Consider the following 15,682-nt stretch of genomic DNA (forward strand, 5'->3'; position numbering starts at 1 on the left):
CCAGTCCGTTCGCGGGATTCGAACCTCGGACCGAACTACCAGTGTCCAGCGTCTTTACCGCTCGGCCGCTGGTGGGTCTTCTCTTTTTAAAAATGCTTTCCAATAATCAGACAATTACAGCATAAGTTTAGCGTAAATATCTGAAATTTTAGGCTCAGTGGTGACAAACTGCGCTTCTGAAATTAAATTAAATTTATAGCAAATTCAATATGCTTCAAGGTTCATAAAATGTAGTTTAAGCAACGTTTCAAGTTCCTTGGAGGAAAAATTAAATTGCTTAAAAATTCACAGAAGAAATATTAACCAGTAATGAGTCAGCAGATTCCAAAAAAAAAAAAAAAAAATTGAGAAAAATATGTAAGGAAATTCTGCTTCTTTGCCTTTCTCCTTCATCGTAGCATAACTGGAAGCACGTCCAGCTAACATAGAATGATCCGGAGTTTGAATTTCGAAGATCGCATCGCTATTTTGTTTCTGTTCTTCGCTCTTCCCCCCCCAAAAAAAAATATCTTTCTATCCCCAAAAAATCCAAAGACTCTAGAAATAGCACTGGAACGAAAAATGTGGTGGATGATAATTGGCGAATGACTGCTTTGTCCCCAGTCGCCCTTTAAGGAAAGGATATTGTAAAGTTTTCTCTTTCTTTACAGCGTGTCTTCTTAGTGTAATTGGGAGCACGTTTGGCTGGCAATATGAAGGTCCGGATTTAGAATCTTGGCGAAGGCATTGCTAATATTTTTTATGTTTTCTGCTTCGAAATAAACCTAATAACTGCAAATATACACCACAAAATTCGTTATGTTCCTAAACTTTGGTGGCAGACATATATTTCCGATTACAAAAGTATTTTAAATTATCCTTATAGTATTTGGTAAATGTTTATACGTGTTTTGAAAAAATGAAAAAAAAAATTTCTTAATTTATCACTTACATCATTACTGAATGATTATGATTTGAATTTTTAGTTCTAAGTTTTCCATTAATTACATATGTTCCTGTCAGACTGTTAATCACCAAATTTTGATTTATTTATTTATTATATCTTAATTATATATATATATATATATATATATATATATATATATAAGTATAAATAAATAAGAAATAAATAAAAATCAATAGTTAAAAAACATAAAAAATAAAATGTAGATAATCTGGTATTAAAATGTATTAATTAATTTTCAATTAATAAATTAAAAAATGGTACGGATTAATTTAAACGATACAGAGTCATAAATGGCAAATATTTAATGGGTTCTTTTGAGTTGAAAATGAACTTAATTTAAATTTAATTAACATCACAGTTACATTTCTTCTATTTTTTAAATTAGGCAGATAGCCCTCGTGTGCTTTGCCATAATTAAAATAATCCAATCCAATCCAATTCAATATATTTTTTAAAATAAAAATTGTTGTCGTTATTTGTTTGTTAATTAAAATAAAAATTGTTGTCGTTACATTAAAACAAATGCTTTTAAATTTTTAACAAAATAATATCGTGATTAAAAGTGGAATTTCGAATTATCAGATCTTAAGTTAAAAGTTCATAGAAATTCTCTTCTCGCAGGTAATTTACTCATAATTGTTTAATCTATTCTTTACTATTAACTACTGATGTTGTCATAGTAATATTAAAACTTTGATTTATTAAAATCACTGTAAATAATATTCTAATTAAACCTCTGCGTTCAAGAAAAATTTAAATTATATTGGTATCGCATCTATACAATTACCTTTTCACTAGCATTTTTTAATGTAAATTATTTTATCCCTGAAAGGAATCTATGCATTCAAATATTTTATTCAGCTCTCTTGTATTCACATATATACTGCATCCCATTTTTTCCTCTTGATCTTGTCTCCCTTTACATTTTAGTATACTGTTTTCTTTCGCCCAGTCTGACAGCTCCTTTCTCAGAAAATTGAGTTGTGCATGTAAAAGTTGCGGCATATGAATGACATTTTGAAGAATAATGGCGGAAATCTGAAGCACGGCGGAAAGATTTCTCAAGGACCTTTCTTAAGCAAAAAAAAAAAAACAAACCGAAGCAAGTCCGGAGGAAAAATTAAACTGATTATAATTTTCCTTTAGGTCACGTCTAGCGCCTCAGCCCAATTTTATCACAGTATTTCGTTTGTTTTAGTGTTTCGCTTTGCAAAAAGCAATGCGTTTGAAATTTCTCTGTCTCCTATTTCTCTTGAATGTTTCGTTGAGGGCAACTTTGGCCCAACAAGTTAATGTGACAAATGAAGTAAATAATGTTACAGAAACTACAACCGTGGTTCCGCAACAAACTTTCAAAGAAGCGGAGAAAGAAATTACAGATTTTATTAATTCCTTGTTAAGGTCGATACTTCCGAAAGTGGTTAGTGGTTCTGGATCTGCTTCATTATCGCCAAGATGCACTGCAGGGATGATGAAAATTTTCGGAAGCATCCGACGACTCAAAGGATGGACATTAAAACGTAAGTATATTGCATTAAATTTGTAATATATTGTAACATTTCCAATGCATAGGAAGCAAATATTTTTGTTTTACATAATGCAATAATTGAGACGCATGAAATATTCTTACATGAAATATTCTTATTTCCGAAAACTTTAAACATATATACATTCAGGGCAGAAGAAAAACATACCGAAGTAAAACGCAAAATTAAAAAAGCAACAACATTGTGTTTGGCACAGATTTTAGAGAAGACATAATTTCATAAGCAGTCTGGTACCGGTCTCTCTTCATTAGCAAAGAAATCTGGGGGATTCTTCTCCAGATTTCTTTGCACCTGATGAAGAGGGATCTGAACCTGTTTGCCGTCAAAATCGATAGAGTTTTAACTAAAATCCAGGAAAAACACAAAATTGTTGCTAAATTTATATATACATTCCTTTCATCAAGCAGTTAGAGTGAAATATTATAATGTCTTTAATAAAATTTGGTAGGATTTCTTACTTAATATAGATTTGTTTAAACGAAATTATTCTCTCTATTATTTTTCTCTTTATAAACAGCATCTCTGTCCTTCCGGTAATATAATTTCTTTCCAATAAGACAACAAAATTATTCCTAAACTAATAGGTCCCATTACTTAAAAACAATTGAAATCAATAACAATATATATTAATAATGCAAATTTGCTGCAATTGCAACAGCTGTTGTCTATTTCTTTTAATGAAAGTAAAAGCTAAGAGTCATTAAAATTTTTAAAAATTTATGTGTTAACTAATTTAGAACATTGTAATCCGTACAATGCATCATCATAAACGTTACAGTTAAATAATTTAACATAACTTAAAGGAAATTCCACTTCAACAATGTGGTGTAATTATTTTCATAATCCTTAGGAGCTCAAGAATTCGATGGAATTATTTTCATGATCTTTATGTGAGTGAATTTAGTTATTTCATGAAAAAATAACTTGTAACTCTTACAAGAAAAAGCTTGAAATTTTATGTAGATTTTTCTTCCATGAGAAATAACTTGTAATTTTTATTATGTTAATACATTACCATTTCGCACTCTGGAAACTAATGACTGTACATTCATTAGATCTTAAGAAATGTGATTTAAATAACTGATTTTTCTAATTAAATAGGCTTAAAATATAGTATAATATTTCATACTGATTTAGTAAAATTCTCTCAACTATGCATTAATCTTTGAATATAACTTTCATTTCTGGTATTCTCATACATTAATTAAGCAATCCGTAACATGTATTTTATTTAAACTATGTTGCAAAGCATTTTCACCCTCCTTATCACCTGCCTTCCAGGGGTAAGTTAAAGCATGTCTGAGTAGCAGCTGGGAGATCGGGAATTAAAATCCCGATGAAGGCATTGCACACTTTTCATGTTTCTAGCTTCGACAAACCTAATAACTCTATGTTAAATTATAGTAGTTTTATAAAGAAAAACCAAATCAGTTGTAAATTTCTCTTTGAAAGTCCAAAGGCTTTATTATAAGAGATCAGATGAAAATCTTTCTAGGATAGTGTTCATTATACGAAACTTTCTTTACACGAGACACTGTTTCTAGTATGGGAATAATTGAATTCTGCCAGGTTCAAAATGCAGAATACTGTTAAAAAATGTAGAATTGTAAAAACAGCATGAATGAAAAAAAAATGTTGGGAGTTTATTAACTGTAAAAAGCATTCACATGTACTATACATGCGTACAGACTTAAAGTTTTTATTTCAATATAATTTGAATTTTTCGAGTGTTCCACCATAGGCGGAAGATAGTTAGTTATCCTTGAACTTCTCACACTTACCTCTAAGGTTTTTTGACTGGTCCAAATTTTATAAAGTTGTCTCAAATCACATGCACTTAATTCTATTTAATGTATAATATTGCCATGATACATTTCTGCATGTTTATTCATTGTATATTGAGCGAGATCCTATTACTTTGCTGCCCTTCAGGATCCCTCGTGTCCTTGAAGGTTATTTTACATACTGTAGAGACATTAGGTATTTTTGAAGCAAGAGAGGACGGACCTACGCGTGGTCTAGTGGTCTTCGTGGTGTGGTGGTCTGTACGCTAGGCACTTATTACAGAGGTCCGCGGTTCGATTCCCGGGGAAGGCGTTGCTAATTTTTCTCTTCTTCTGCTTCCGAAAAATACCTAATGCCGCACTTCGATGGGGATTTAATAAAAGAGGTTTTGAGCACGCCGCCCCCCTCCCGAAAAAAAGGATTTGGGCAAGTGGCCCCGAAAAGGTTCGCCATCACTGCCCTAGACACACAGCTGTCTCTTCCGTGGCTACAGTTTAGGAAATGAATTTAACAAGGTTGAATTTTGTATTAAAATTTCCAAATGGCAATTTTAGTCATGTCATTAATTTTATTAAAACTATATGACATTTAACTTTTTGTACAGATTTACACCGATGACATTACATTACTAGGCAAAAGGAATAATAAAATTTCTCAAAAATATGTAATTTTAATAACTGTCTTCCGGAGGAAATGATCATAGACCTGGCAGCTATATAAAAGCAAGTTTAATTAAATATCAAATTTTGTACAATGTTTCTGTATTTTATACTGTACTTTTATACTGTAAGCATTTATACTGTAATGTGTATTTTTATACTGTACGGGGAAATTTTAATTAGTAGAACCTGGGTAATTTTGATAAGAAAAGTTAAGTTCTTTCTTAAATATTTAATTTGGCCATGGGAAACATTTTTCTCTCTGGCATTTTCCCGTGGAATTTATAACAAAATATCGTATATACTCCTGCACTTTCCTCCTTGAGTATTTTCTTCTCTCACTAATTTCTACCACAAAATGCTGAATCTTTTGTAAATATTCATGCAATTGCCCTAATCCTCAACGAGTTCAGAAAGCAAGCTCCTCTAAATTTTAAAGTAGGGTCAGTCTATAAATTCGTGTGCATTAAGAGTATGCGTGGAATTCACTATGACGCATTTACTAAAACAATACAATTTTGAACCTGTTGAAACTTGTCATCGTTTGACTAACATATTATTCAGTTCATCACCAACTTTCGTAAATATCAATGCATAGAAGATGAATATAGTAGATACCCATAGAAAATGAATATAGATAATCAGTACAAACGTACTGTGCTACATTTTTTATTTTCGTGCAATGAATCTGTCAGGTTTGCAGCGATAAAAATTAATAGTGTACATGGTGAACACACTGTTAATGTAAGGACTGCCCAGAAATGGTTTAAAAAATTTAAAGTTGAAAAAAGCAGCATTGATGATGAACCCCGTTTTTCAGGACGTTTTGAACTGTTAGAACCAAATCAAGCGATTAATTCAAAAGTTTATAGTGAACAACTTTGCTGTCTAAACTCAGAATTGATGAAAAAACGCCCATGATTAGTGAATATCGAGAAAGTGTTGTTTCATCATGATAACGCTAGACCGCATACGGCTCGAACAACGCTGCAAAAAATTAGTGAATTTAATTAGGAGGTTTTGCCACATCCTGCTTACTCCCAGATATTGCCCCAAGTGATTTTCACTTATTTCGTGCCTGACAAAAGTTTTTAATGGAAAAAAAAATTAAATTCTAAAAAGGATGTACGCAGTGAACTTTCAAGTTTTTTTGCATCAAAACCAGAGTCTTTCTATAGCAATGGCATAAAAAGCTGCTTGTAAGATGGCGAGACATTGTAGATAATGGAGGAAAACATATACTTGATTAAAATGTTAAATTGTGTTTTTTTATATTATTTAAAAATTTACCAAAAATGCGCACGAATTTATGGACTGACCCAATAGATTTGTCCAAGTATTGCTTGTTTTTGTTTTGATTTGCTTGAAGATCTGGGTAGAATGGTCTCTGAGTGATAAAACAATAATGTTAAGCTTCAAGAAAATTATTTCACTGAATGAACTTGATGGGCCTGAAGATCAGTGTACTGGAAAGACAGGCTGAATGGTGAAGAAAGCGATGGCATGCAAGCTATAGTATACGGCACAGTTGGTTCCAGCAGCACAGAATCATTTGAGGCAGCGTAGTAGTGGATAAAGTGAGATCAGACTATATTCAAAATACAGAAAAAAAGAAAAGTAGGTATTTTATTAGATATTATATAGCTAATATTACTGTTTATTCTTATGAAAACACGGGTTTCTTTTACAAAATAATATTGTGACAATGTCGGTGGTTTATCATGAATACTTTTTGTGTATGATTTTAATGTAACCGTGAAATTTGAAAATTAAATTATTCTCATTATTTCCTACTCGTCAGTTTCGTACAGTAAAATTAGTAAAAACTTAAGCTAAATTGCCTGAGTATATATATGGTATATACGTTTTTATAAAACTGGGACCGTAGCACGTATACGAGTAATAACAGAAAATGAAAATCTAAAGTTTTAACAATTTTATTAAGTTGAAAAAACTGGGACCGTAGCACGTATACGAGTAATAACAGAAAATGAAAATCTAAAGTTTTAACAATTTTATTAAGTTGAAAAAACTGGGACCGTAGCACGTATACGAGTAATAACAAAAAATGAAAATCTAAAGTTTTAACAATTTTATTAAGTTGAAAAAACTGGGACCGTAGCACGTATACGAGTAATAACAGAAAATGAAAATCTAAAGTTTTAAAAATTTTATTAAGTTGAAAAAACTGGGACCGTAGCACGTATACGAGTAATAACAAAAAATGAAAATCTAAAGTTTTAACAATTTTATTCAGTTGAAAAAACTGGGACCGTAGCACGTATACGAGTAATAACAGAAAATGAAAATCTAAAGTTTTAACAATTTTATTAAGTTGAAAAAACTGGGACCGTAGCACGTATACGAGTAATAACAAAAAATGAAAATCTAAAGTTTTAACAATTTTATTAAGTTGAAAAAACTGGGACCGTAGCACGTATACGAGTAATAACAGAAAATGAAAATCTAAAGTTTTAATAATTTTATTAAGTTGAAAAAACTGGGTTTGTTCATCTAGAAATTTTAGGGACGTGTTGAACTGAAATAACCTTTGAATGGATTTGTTAAACTGGAAGTCTATAGCTGACTAAACTTGAAGTCTATGACCGTCATCTCAAAACTGGAAATTAAAATAATCTTCAGACGGTCCTTTCATTTAGTGTCTGCTCTCTCTTCCTCTACTAAATCTTGGAGTTTCCTCAGCACTACTTTCTATCTAGTTCCGGATGCTGCGGTGACCGCTTTTAGACCGTTGACTGTACACGACTATTTCTGAGCCCATTTACTTTGTTTAAATCTTGTCGATTCTTCTGTGTGTATTTTGTGTTCCTGGACAAGATATGACGGCTTCTCCAACTAACGAATGCTATGTTTTATTTTATTTTAATTGTCTCGGGTAAAATATTGAAGAGCACGTAATCTAATGATATGGTGGCCAATAAGTCATGTGCTGGCCACATAAGATTTTTTAGCACCAGAAGTGCTATTAGTCTCGAAATTCGCTTTTTTTTTCGGTATCTTTTTTGTGCTCGTATGACGTTTGAAATGTTGCAACCAAATATTATCGCCATTTATTATTTTTAAAGAAATAACATAGAGAAAATAAAACAAAATGTTTTATGTAAATAAGGTTCGTAGAAAGTAATGTTTAATAATAAAGCTAAAAAGAAAAGAAAAAAGTGTGTAAGACATCACATTAAGAAACTAAACACTGATATGAGAAAAGACTGAAAAAAAAAAAAAATCTTAAATGTTTCAGATTTTAAATTACGTCCAAAGGGGCGTTTTTTAACATTTTGTGTGTTACCTTTCTTTATTAAATATCATGTTCCTCGCACTTAAACCATAAGATCCAGTGCAACAGCAACATCGCAAAATAGTTTTTAAACGAGCATATCTTTAGAATTTTCGATACAGAGACTCACGCGGAGATAAAAATGTTTTTTCTGCACAACGTTGCCATTGCTCGCTTTGAAATTCTTGAGTTTGTTAATCAAAAATTCGTCAAAGTTTTAAAAAATAGGAAATCGATCATAAAACAAATTTCAAATTTCAAATTTGGTCTTCCACATGCTCATATTCGTTGGAGGATTACGTTATTCAAAATTCGATGACTCTATGTACCGTTGTTTTGTCACAATGTGAGAATTATACATACATTTACGCAGATTTTCATTATTTAATTTCTTCAAATATAATGGACTCTAACATTTTATGGCAACAGTTTGAAAAGTGAACCGACATTTATCCGTCCGACGCAAAATGCCAAAACGAAACTAATAGTCCTTCGGGATTCAAATCCCTTTGGACTAAAAAAGAAAAATGTATTACGAAACTTAACATTTAATTAGGAATACTAAATATCTACTGCTTTTAAACTTTTTATAGTTTTAAAATTGAATTATTAAACTTTATATGATGTAAGTGCGAAGCAAATTATGTTTATTAATAGAGCTAAAAAGGAAAAAAAAAGCATTAGCAGGACTAAGTTCAGTAGCAGTTTCGTCAACAGCGAGCTTAGTGAGAGTATAAAGAACTTTAACAAAGGTAGTGCAAAGTTAAAATCTGAGTCCTTTCAGATTTTCATCTTTTCTCCTTTCGTTTTTCGGTTTGTTTTGTTTAATGTACTCACGCAATAAAGTATATTTCTTTTAGTTCTAGACAGCATGGGCAAACCGACTGCTGGAATTTTAACAGGGACTTCTTATTCCATGGGCAGTTATGATGAATGTATTAACTTAGCTGTGACGAAAAAAGGAGAGGAAACTACGGATCCTAAAGAAGAAATGTTCCGAGGAATGTATTGCAAGATAAGGGTGCGCTTTTCAGATCCTGTAATTGAAACTGCTAAAAGCTACCAGAAAGGAATGGTCAATGCTTCAGACCTTGGAAAGCTGAAAGATGTAAGTAGTAACTTAAGTAAATAAGATACAAATTATATCTCTTTCATGAATTTAATGCACACTGCGCACACACAAAAAAAAAGTGGGGACGACAGTTCTATTTCTCTCGTTCTACTGGGCCGATGGACAAAATTCAAATTGCGATTTCATGCCTCGAAAGCGCGACTTAGGGTTCATATTAGATTTATATATAGTATCGTTCTAACGTAGGTATTTGGACACAAAATCGGACATTTTCTGAAATAACATACCAATGTTTTTTCATATTTCGATTCTACGACTCAAATTATGCCTAGATATTGAATTTTGAAAAATTGGGTGCGAAATTTACGGAGAAATTCAAAAATTTATCTTGGCGATATTTTTTCAGTTTAGCCAAGAATAATTAACTTGCGAACTTCTTAATATATGGCAACCAATTTTCTTTTCTTTCCATTATGCCAGGTCACATCGCTTCTACTTCGAAATAATTTTAGCAAAGTGTTTAAACCACATCTGATGTTTTATCGCTTTCAACAAATGTGCCAAATTTCAAAACGCGCCGATATATGAATTCGCGTCATCTTCGGACATTTTGAATAAAATATTGTAATTTTTTGCAGGTATGTTTAGAAATACGTCTACTTTAAGATGATGGTAAACTTTTTATAGATTACAATTCAAAATTGTTTTTGAAAAATTTATAAAAATTATTTTAAAATGCAAATTAAAAAAATCATAAAAAAAAATGGATGAATTTTATTTCGAAAGAACCTGAATTTCGAAATGTGAAAGGAAAAATCAAATAAGCTTAAATTAAGAAAGAGAGATTAATGAATATATGCCAAACTCAATTAACATTGAGAAGCTAAAATTTTGAGAGCTAATATTTTAAAAGCTACTTGTGCAATTTTTGCAAAACTTGTTAGTTTGGTGTAATTAAGTCGTAGAGTCGAAATATGGAAAAAAAATGGTATGTTATTTCAGAAAAAGGTCCGATTTTATGGCAAAATATCTATATTAGAACAATGCTATATATAAATCTAATACATATCCTAAGTCAAGCTTTCGAGACATGAAAAATGCAAGTTGAATTTCGTCAATCGGCCCAGTAGAACGGGAGATATCGAACTGTGCTTTTTTTTTTCGCAGTGTATACGTACTTTGTTGATATAAGAATATTTTGTTTTGGTGGATCTCGTAGGAGCATAACATAATAATGCATATTTCATTAGGTATATAATGCGAAATAAAAAAATTATAACTTAAAAAAATTAAATCCATACAGCATGAGAATTGCATGAAAGGTGAGATTGAGTTCAGTACATTATATGCAAAAGACTAGTCCTCGTTGAAATTTTCCCGTTGAATCTCGGAAGTCCGTGGGAGTTGAAACTGATAATGTAACTACAGAAAGCGAACTGTCTTTGTTGAAAAGATATAGACTTATCTTAAATCCCTCTATGAATATTATAGATATGTCAGTTGCTCTTACATCATCTAATTTATTGTCTAAGTTCATAGGAAGTACCTTTTTGTTTACACCAGTATCTTAAATATGTTTCGAGATACTCGCTGAATGAATTTAGCGTTATTTCGACACATACGTCGAAATTTGGTGACATTGTAGGGTTTATATTTATTTTAACTAACATTTATTTTAAGCTATTTTTCCTGTCAAGCCTTTACTTTTCCCTAGAATTGCCAATGCCAGAGTATGTAAATTGTAGTAGAACGCGCAGTATATTCAAATTTTAGCAGAAGTAAGTTGAGTTTAAATAGAAGGGAAACGAGATTGTATGTGTGCTTCTTGAATCGCGAGCGTGTAGGTTGCTAGGTAGAAATTTAAGAACCGCGCGTTTCGGCCTGTGTGCCTATTTCGGCAGTTCGTTGAATCTTCAACTGCTTAATCAGTAAGCTTGCTGAATCTCAGCTGTATCTTAGAACGCGGTTAAGTTAGTTACGATTTTAGAGCCTCGTAGGTAGTGATCTCGTTATTTATTCATCCTGTCATTTATTTTTAGTTTCACATTTCTTTTTTGTTAAACCGCCGGGTCGGCGTAATTTGTGAGCGTCAAGTGAACGCAGCTGTTATTTCTAAAGTGGAATAAAAAGGGATTTAAATTCTTCTTACGAGTTTGTGTAATTTTCAGTTCATAGCAGTCACTTCCATAGTTGCTGACAAGTTGGGGCCACGCAACACTATAACATCTATAATCATAATAGCTTTTAATTAATTTAATTTAATGTAATTAGAAACTTAAATGTTAGTTAAGTTAAGAACTGTTAGTATGCTTTCAATTCCTCACCATTTAATTTTAAATGTCACAAATCTTTTAAACCATACGTTTAGCAAATACAGGGAGGATAAATTAACAGAGGACTTAACTGTTAAATTACACAATAACACAGGGGGTAAGTAAAATTTCGCTGTTCTCAGATTCCATTCAACAGATAATTAAATGTTATCAAATGATAAGCAGATAAAATCAGGTAGAAGATGTTTAAACATAAACTATTGTCTGGTTGATAGCTTATAACAAAGTTATAAGAACTATATTAAAGTGAATTAGGCATTCAACTATGGAGGACGATCGTCATATTTAATGAATGTAAGGGCTGTAATCTCCTCGAATTTTGTCGTTTTGTATATTTTGAGGTGAACAGCATCATGGAAAAAGTTAGCAAAGCATGTCGATAAACACTTCATTTTCACTCTCCTCGAAGTAATTTTCCATTACAATATACCTAAAGCTTTGCAACGGCTTTGAAACAGAAGTTTTCCAGCTCCCGATTCACGATTTAGAGGAAAAAAATCACCCTTGTCATTTAGAAAACTCCATCTTACATAGGAGGTATGTGTTTTCAGTAATTCGTCAACAGCACTGGATATGATAACATTTGGAATCTGTATAACAAAAACTCCAAATTAGAAAACTCCATCTTACATAGGAGGCATATGTTTTCAGTAATTCGTCAACAGCACTGGATATGATAACATTTGGAATCAGTTATAACAAAAACTCCAAATTAGTAGTAAAATAGTAAGAACCATTTAACAACGCAGGTAAATGATAACGGCATGTTTGACTAAGCTCTAGAAAAAAGTTTGACATAGGAGAAGATTTGCCAATCTTATCTGAGGTCTTTTCTTAAATTCGTAATGTTATTATGATTTTAATTAACCAGTAATTATGATTTTTTCTGTCTCTCGAGGTCACTTACTAGGATTATCCATGCGATATTGCTGCCGATATTTAAATCATTACACCGATTAGAAGTTTTGAGCCAACATCGCTCTTTAAATCACTTGTGCAGCCTTTGACTGCTAGATTCAGTTTATCGTTTGACATGACTGCTAATTAAGTTGCATCTTTCCAAGCACGAGACGTGTCTCTATGTTCAAGTTCTGTTTTAATGGAAATATTGTGTAAACCATTTCAGGATTATGTTGTTACTTCAGACCAGCAATAATTCTCTCTACATCTGTTAGGAGTTTGATACTAACTTATGGTACCAAAAACCTCAAATTCTATCACGTATTTACAAAAATAAGGCTCATATTTGTTCTTATTGAATAGTAAATTTCTCGAGACCGACTTCCAACTAGTCGATTAAAAACGTGCGCGTTCATACACAAGTGGTAGAGAAGTAAGCATTTCAAATGGGTATTAGCATTAATTACTCATTAATTACTGAAGATCAAAAGAAATATATCTATAGTTTCGCTTTCATAGAAAATTAAATTCACTTTACAGAGCAATTCCAGATATACTTTGATCTTGGGGTAAAGAAAATGAAGCTTCGCCATCATGTAATATTACTAAAAAGATACATTTATTGGGACAGAACTTTAAGCAGATGCGAGCATTATATATGCTTTCCAGAGGAAGTATAAATGCCAGAAAATTTTAAAATGAAATCTTATTTCTGCCTTTATGCAGTTTTTTGTACTGATGCTCTCTAAATTGAATTCATCCTCATCAAATTTTATTGGTAGATTAATAACTTCAAGAGAAGAGGATCATACCATTACACTTAGCCAAGCAGTTCTTTTAATTTATATTTTTCGCTTGAGTAGTAGATCTTAAAGAAGCAAATATTGCCTTCAAAATCAGGGTCACTGAAATTTTATGCCAGGATTATAAAAATCAGCCTCTCAAAGTGTGTAAATTATATCAAAGTGAATTAGGCATTCAACTATGGAGGACGATCGTCATATTTAATTAATGTAAGGGTTATAATCTCCCCGCATTTTGTCGTTTTCTATGTTTTGAAGTGAACAGCATCATGGAAAACGTTAGCAAAGCATGTCGATAAACACTTCATTTTCACTCTCCTCGAGGTAACTTTTCATTACAATAACTTTTCATTACAATATACCTTTGCAACGGCTTTGAAACAGAAGTTTTCCAGATCCCGATTCACAATTTAGAGGAAACAAATCACCCTTGTCATTTAGAAAACTCCATCTTATATAGCGGGCATGTGTTTTCAGTAATTCGTCAACAACACTGGATATGATATCATTTGAGATCTGTAGAAATTATGCAGAGATAAACTGTTTTGAGATTGGCAACCAGAAATAATGAAGTGCATATAGAAATGTACAGAAGAACCTTATTTATTTAAATTGCAAATATTTTAGATATTCCTAATAGTTTGTGAGTTATTATATTTCATAAGAGGTGGGTTGTGATTTTACAGCATGTTTTTATAATTCTTGCATTCCATAACTCTATGCTTAGTTTTTTAACAATTTTAAATATTAGTAACAGTAGCATGACACATAACTGCAATTTGACACATAACTATGAGAGAAAGTTACTCAATGTTATTTCAATATCTCGGCACTATAATTTATTAATAATGCCAAATTACTCCTTGTGTTGTAATTTTTAAAATAAATATATGGTTTAGTATTTTACAAATTTTAGGTGGATTAATTTTTTACAAATTTACATAGTTTACAATATAACAAAATTATTAACAAGACTTATTCAAATTAATTACTTATTTTATACCATACTTAAATGATCAGTAGTTCTGTTAAAGATCGTGCGTATTTACCAAAATATTATATTTCATGTGCTGTGAAATTTTATTTTATTTATTAATTTCAAAATAGCATTCTAGCTGTAATAATGTAGTATTTCTGATTTTATTTATGTATGTGAGTTGTTCTCGTTGTAATCATTTCATAGATTTATTTATCTTTCAAATGTTATTTAGATGATATTCTGGAAACTGATGTTAAGGAAAATATCATAAATTACTTTAAAGTGAATCTAGGAAGCAGTAAAAATCACTCAGGCAGAAAAGCTATTTAATGGAGGTTAAGAAAAAATGCAATTTAAAATTACGCAATTACTACAGGTGTAGGAAAAGGAAATCCTTTTAAGCAACATCGTTTTCCCATTAAATCCTAAATAAAATCTAAAACTAAAATTTATAGTAATAGGCAAACATTATGTAAAGAGTGTGAATATTTTGAAAGCGCTGTAATATTTTTTCTGAATCATATAATAAATAGTTATTTATATTGGGAAATATAAATAACTATCGATTATGAAATATAGAATTCCTAGTTAAATTTCTGACCAAATTTTGTATTATGTTGAAAAGAACACACTAATTCTAATCTAACACTGAAAACACATTTAGAGTTATTACACTTGTGCTTTAAAAAAATGAGCAACAAATGCTAAAAGAAAAGGTACAAATGTGAAAAAGGGGAATTAAAATATAAAATTTACACACGGAGTAGAGGTTATATCACCGAATCGATATAGGCAAACAAAATTCATATAAAACGCAATCCCCCAATCCCACCACAACCCTTAAAAAGGAGCATGCCGTACTTAAGTTCAGTTCGCAAGTAACGATAATACCGTGTAATTCAAGATATTCAAGTTAGAAAGCATGAGCAGGAGACACCATCTGCAAGATGAAATGTGTTGGAGATCTGTCGGGATGCTGCAAGCTGGTGCAAGACAATTCGCTGCCGTAAAGATTAATCGAAACTCTGCTAACCGCAAACGTAAAGGAATTACAGCTGGGTTATTTCCAGTACCCTTGCAAAGCCAGTTCCTGCGAAATGATAATCACAGGGAGATCAACTTAAAATCAGCCGCTTACTCTCTCTACTACTGACGAATCAAAAGTGAACATCCGGGATGTACAAAATCCGACTAATCAAAGTATGCTCGTTGCTGCAGTCACAACACCTTGTAGAGTTCCTCACTTCGTAAATGCTAATTTACAGTTGAGCGTGAAGGATCTTGAAAGCTGCTAAGGGAATAATCGCTTAAGTTCGTGTGATAAGAAACAACAAAATGGAAGGGTAAATAACCCTTTATTATT

At 31.6% G+C, this 15,682-nt stretch overlaps 1 protein-coding gene across 1 annotated transcript in view; it reads left to right on the forward strand.

Moving 5' to 3' along the window:
- The first annotated feature begins 2,087 nt into the window (after positions 1-2,087).
- The window catches only part of LOC118205211 (nose resistant to fluoxetine protein 6-like), a 103,181-nt gene continuing 89,586 nt past the window's right edge, over positions 2,088-15,682 (forward strand). The window contains exons 1-2 of the mRNA XM_085824126.1: positions 2,088-2,466; positions 9,093-9,340. Coding sequence (XP_085680252.1) covers positions 2,166-2,466; positions 9,093-9,340 — 549 coding nt within the window. The 5' untranslated portion in view covers positions 2,088-2,165. The remainder of the gene's footprint in view (positions 2,467-9,092; positions 9,341-15,682) is intronic.

Source organism: Stegodyphus dumicola, chromosome 9 (assembly GCF_044657685.1).
Source record: "Stegodyphus dumicola isolate Sdum_Otavi_A_Nest chromosome 9, ASM4465768v1".
NCBI classification, from domain to species: Eukaryota; Metazoa; Arthropoda; class Arachnida; order Araneae; family Eresidae; genus Stegodyphus; species Stegodyphus dumicola.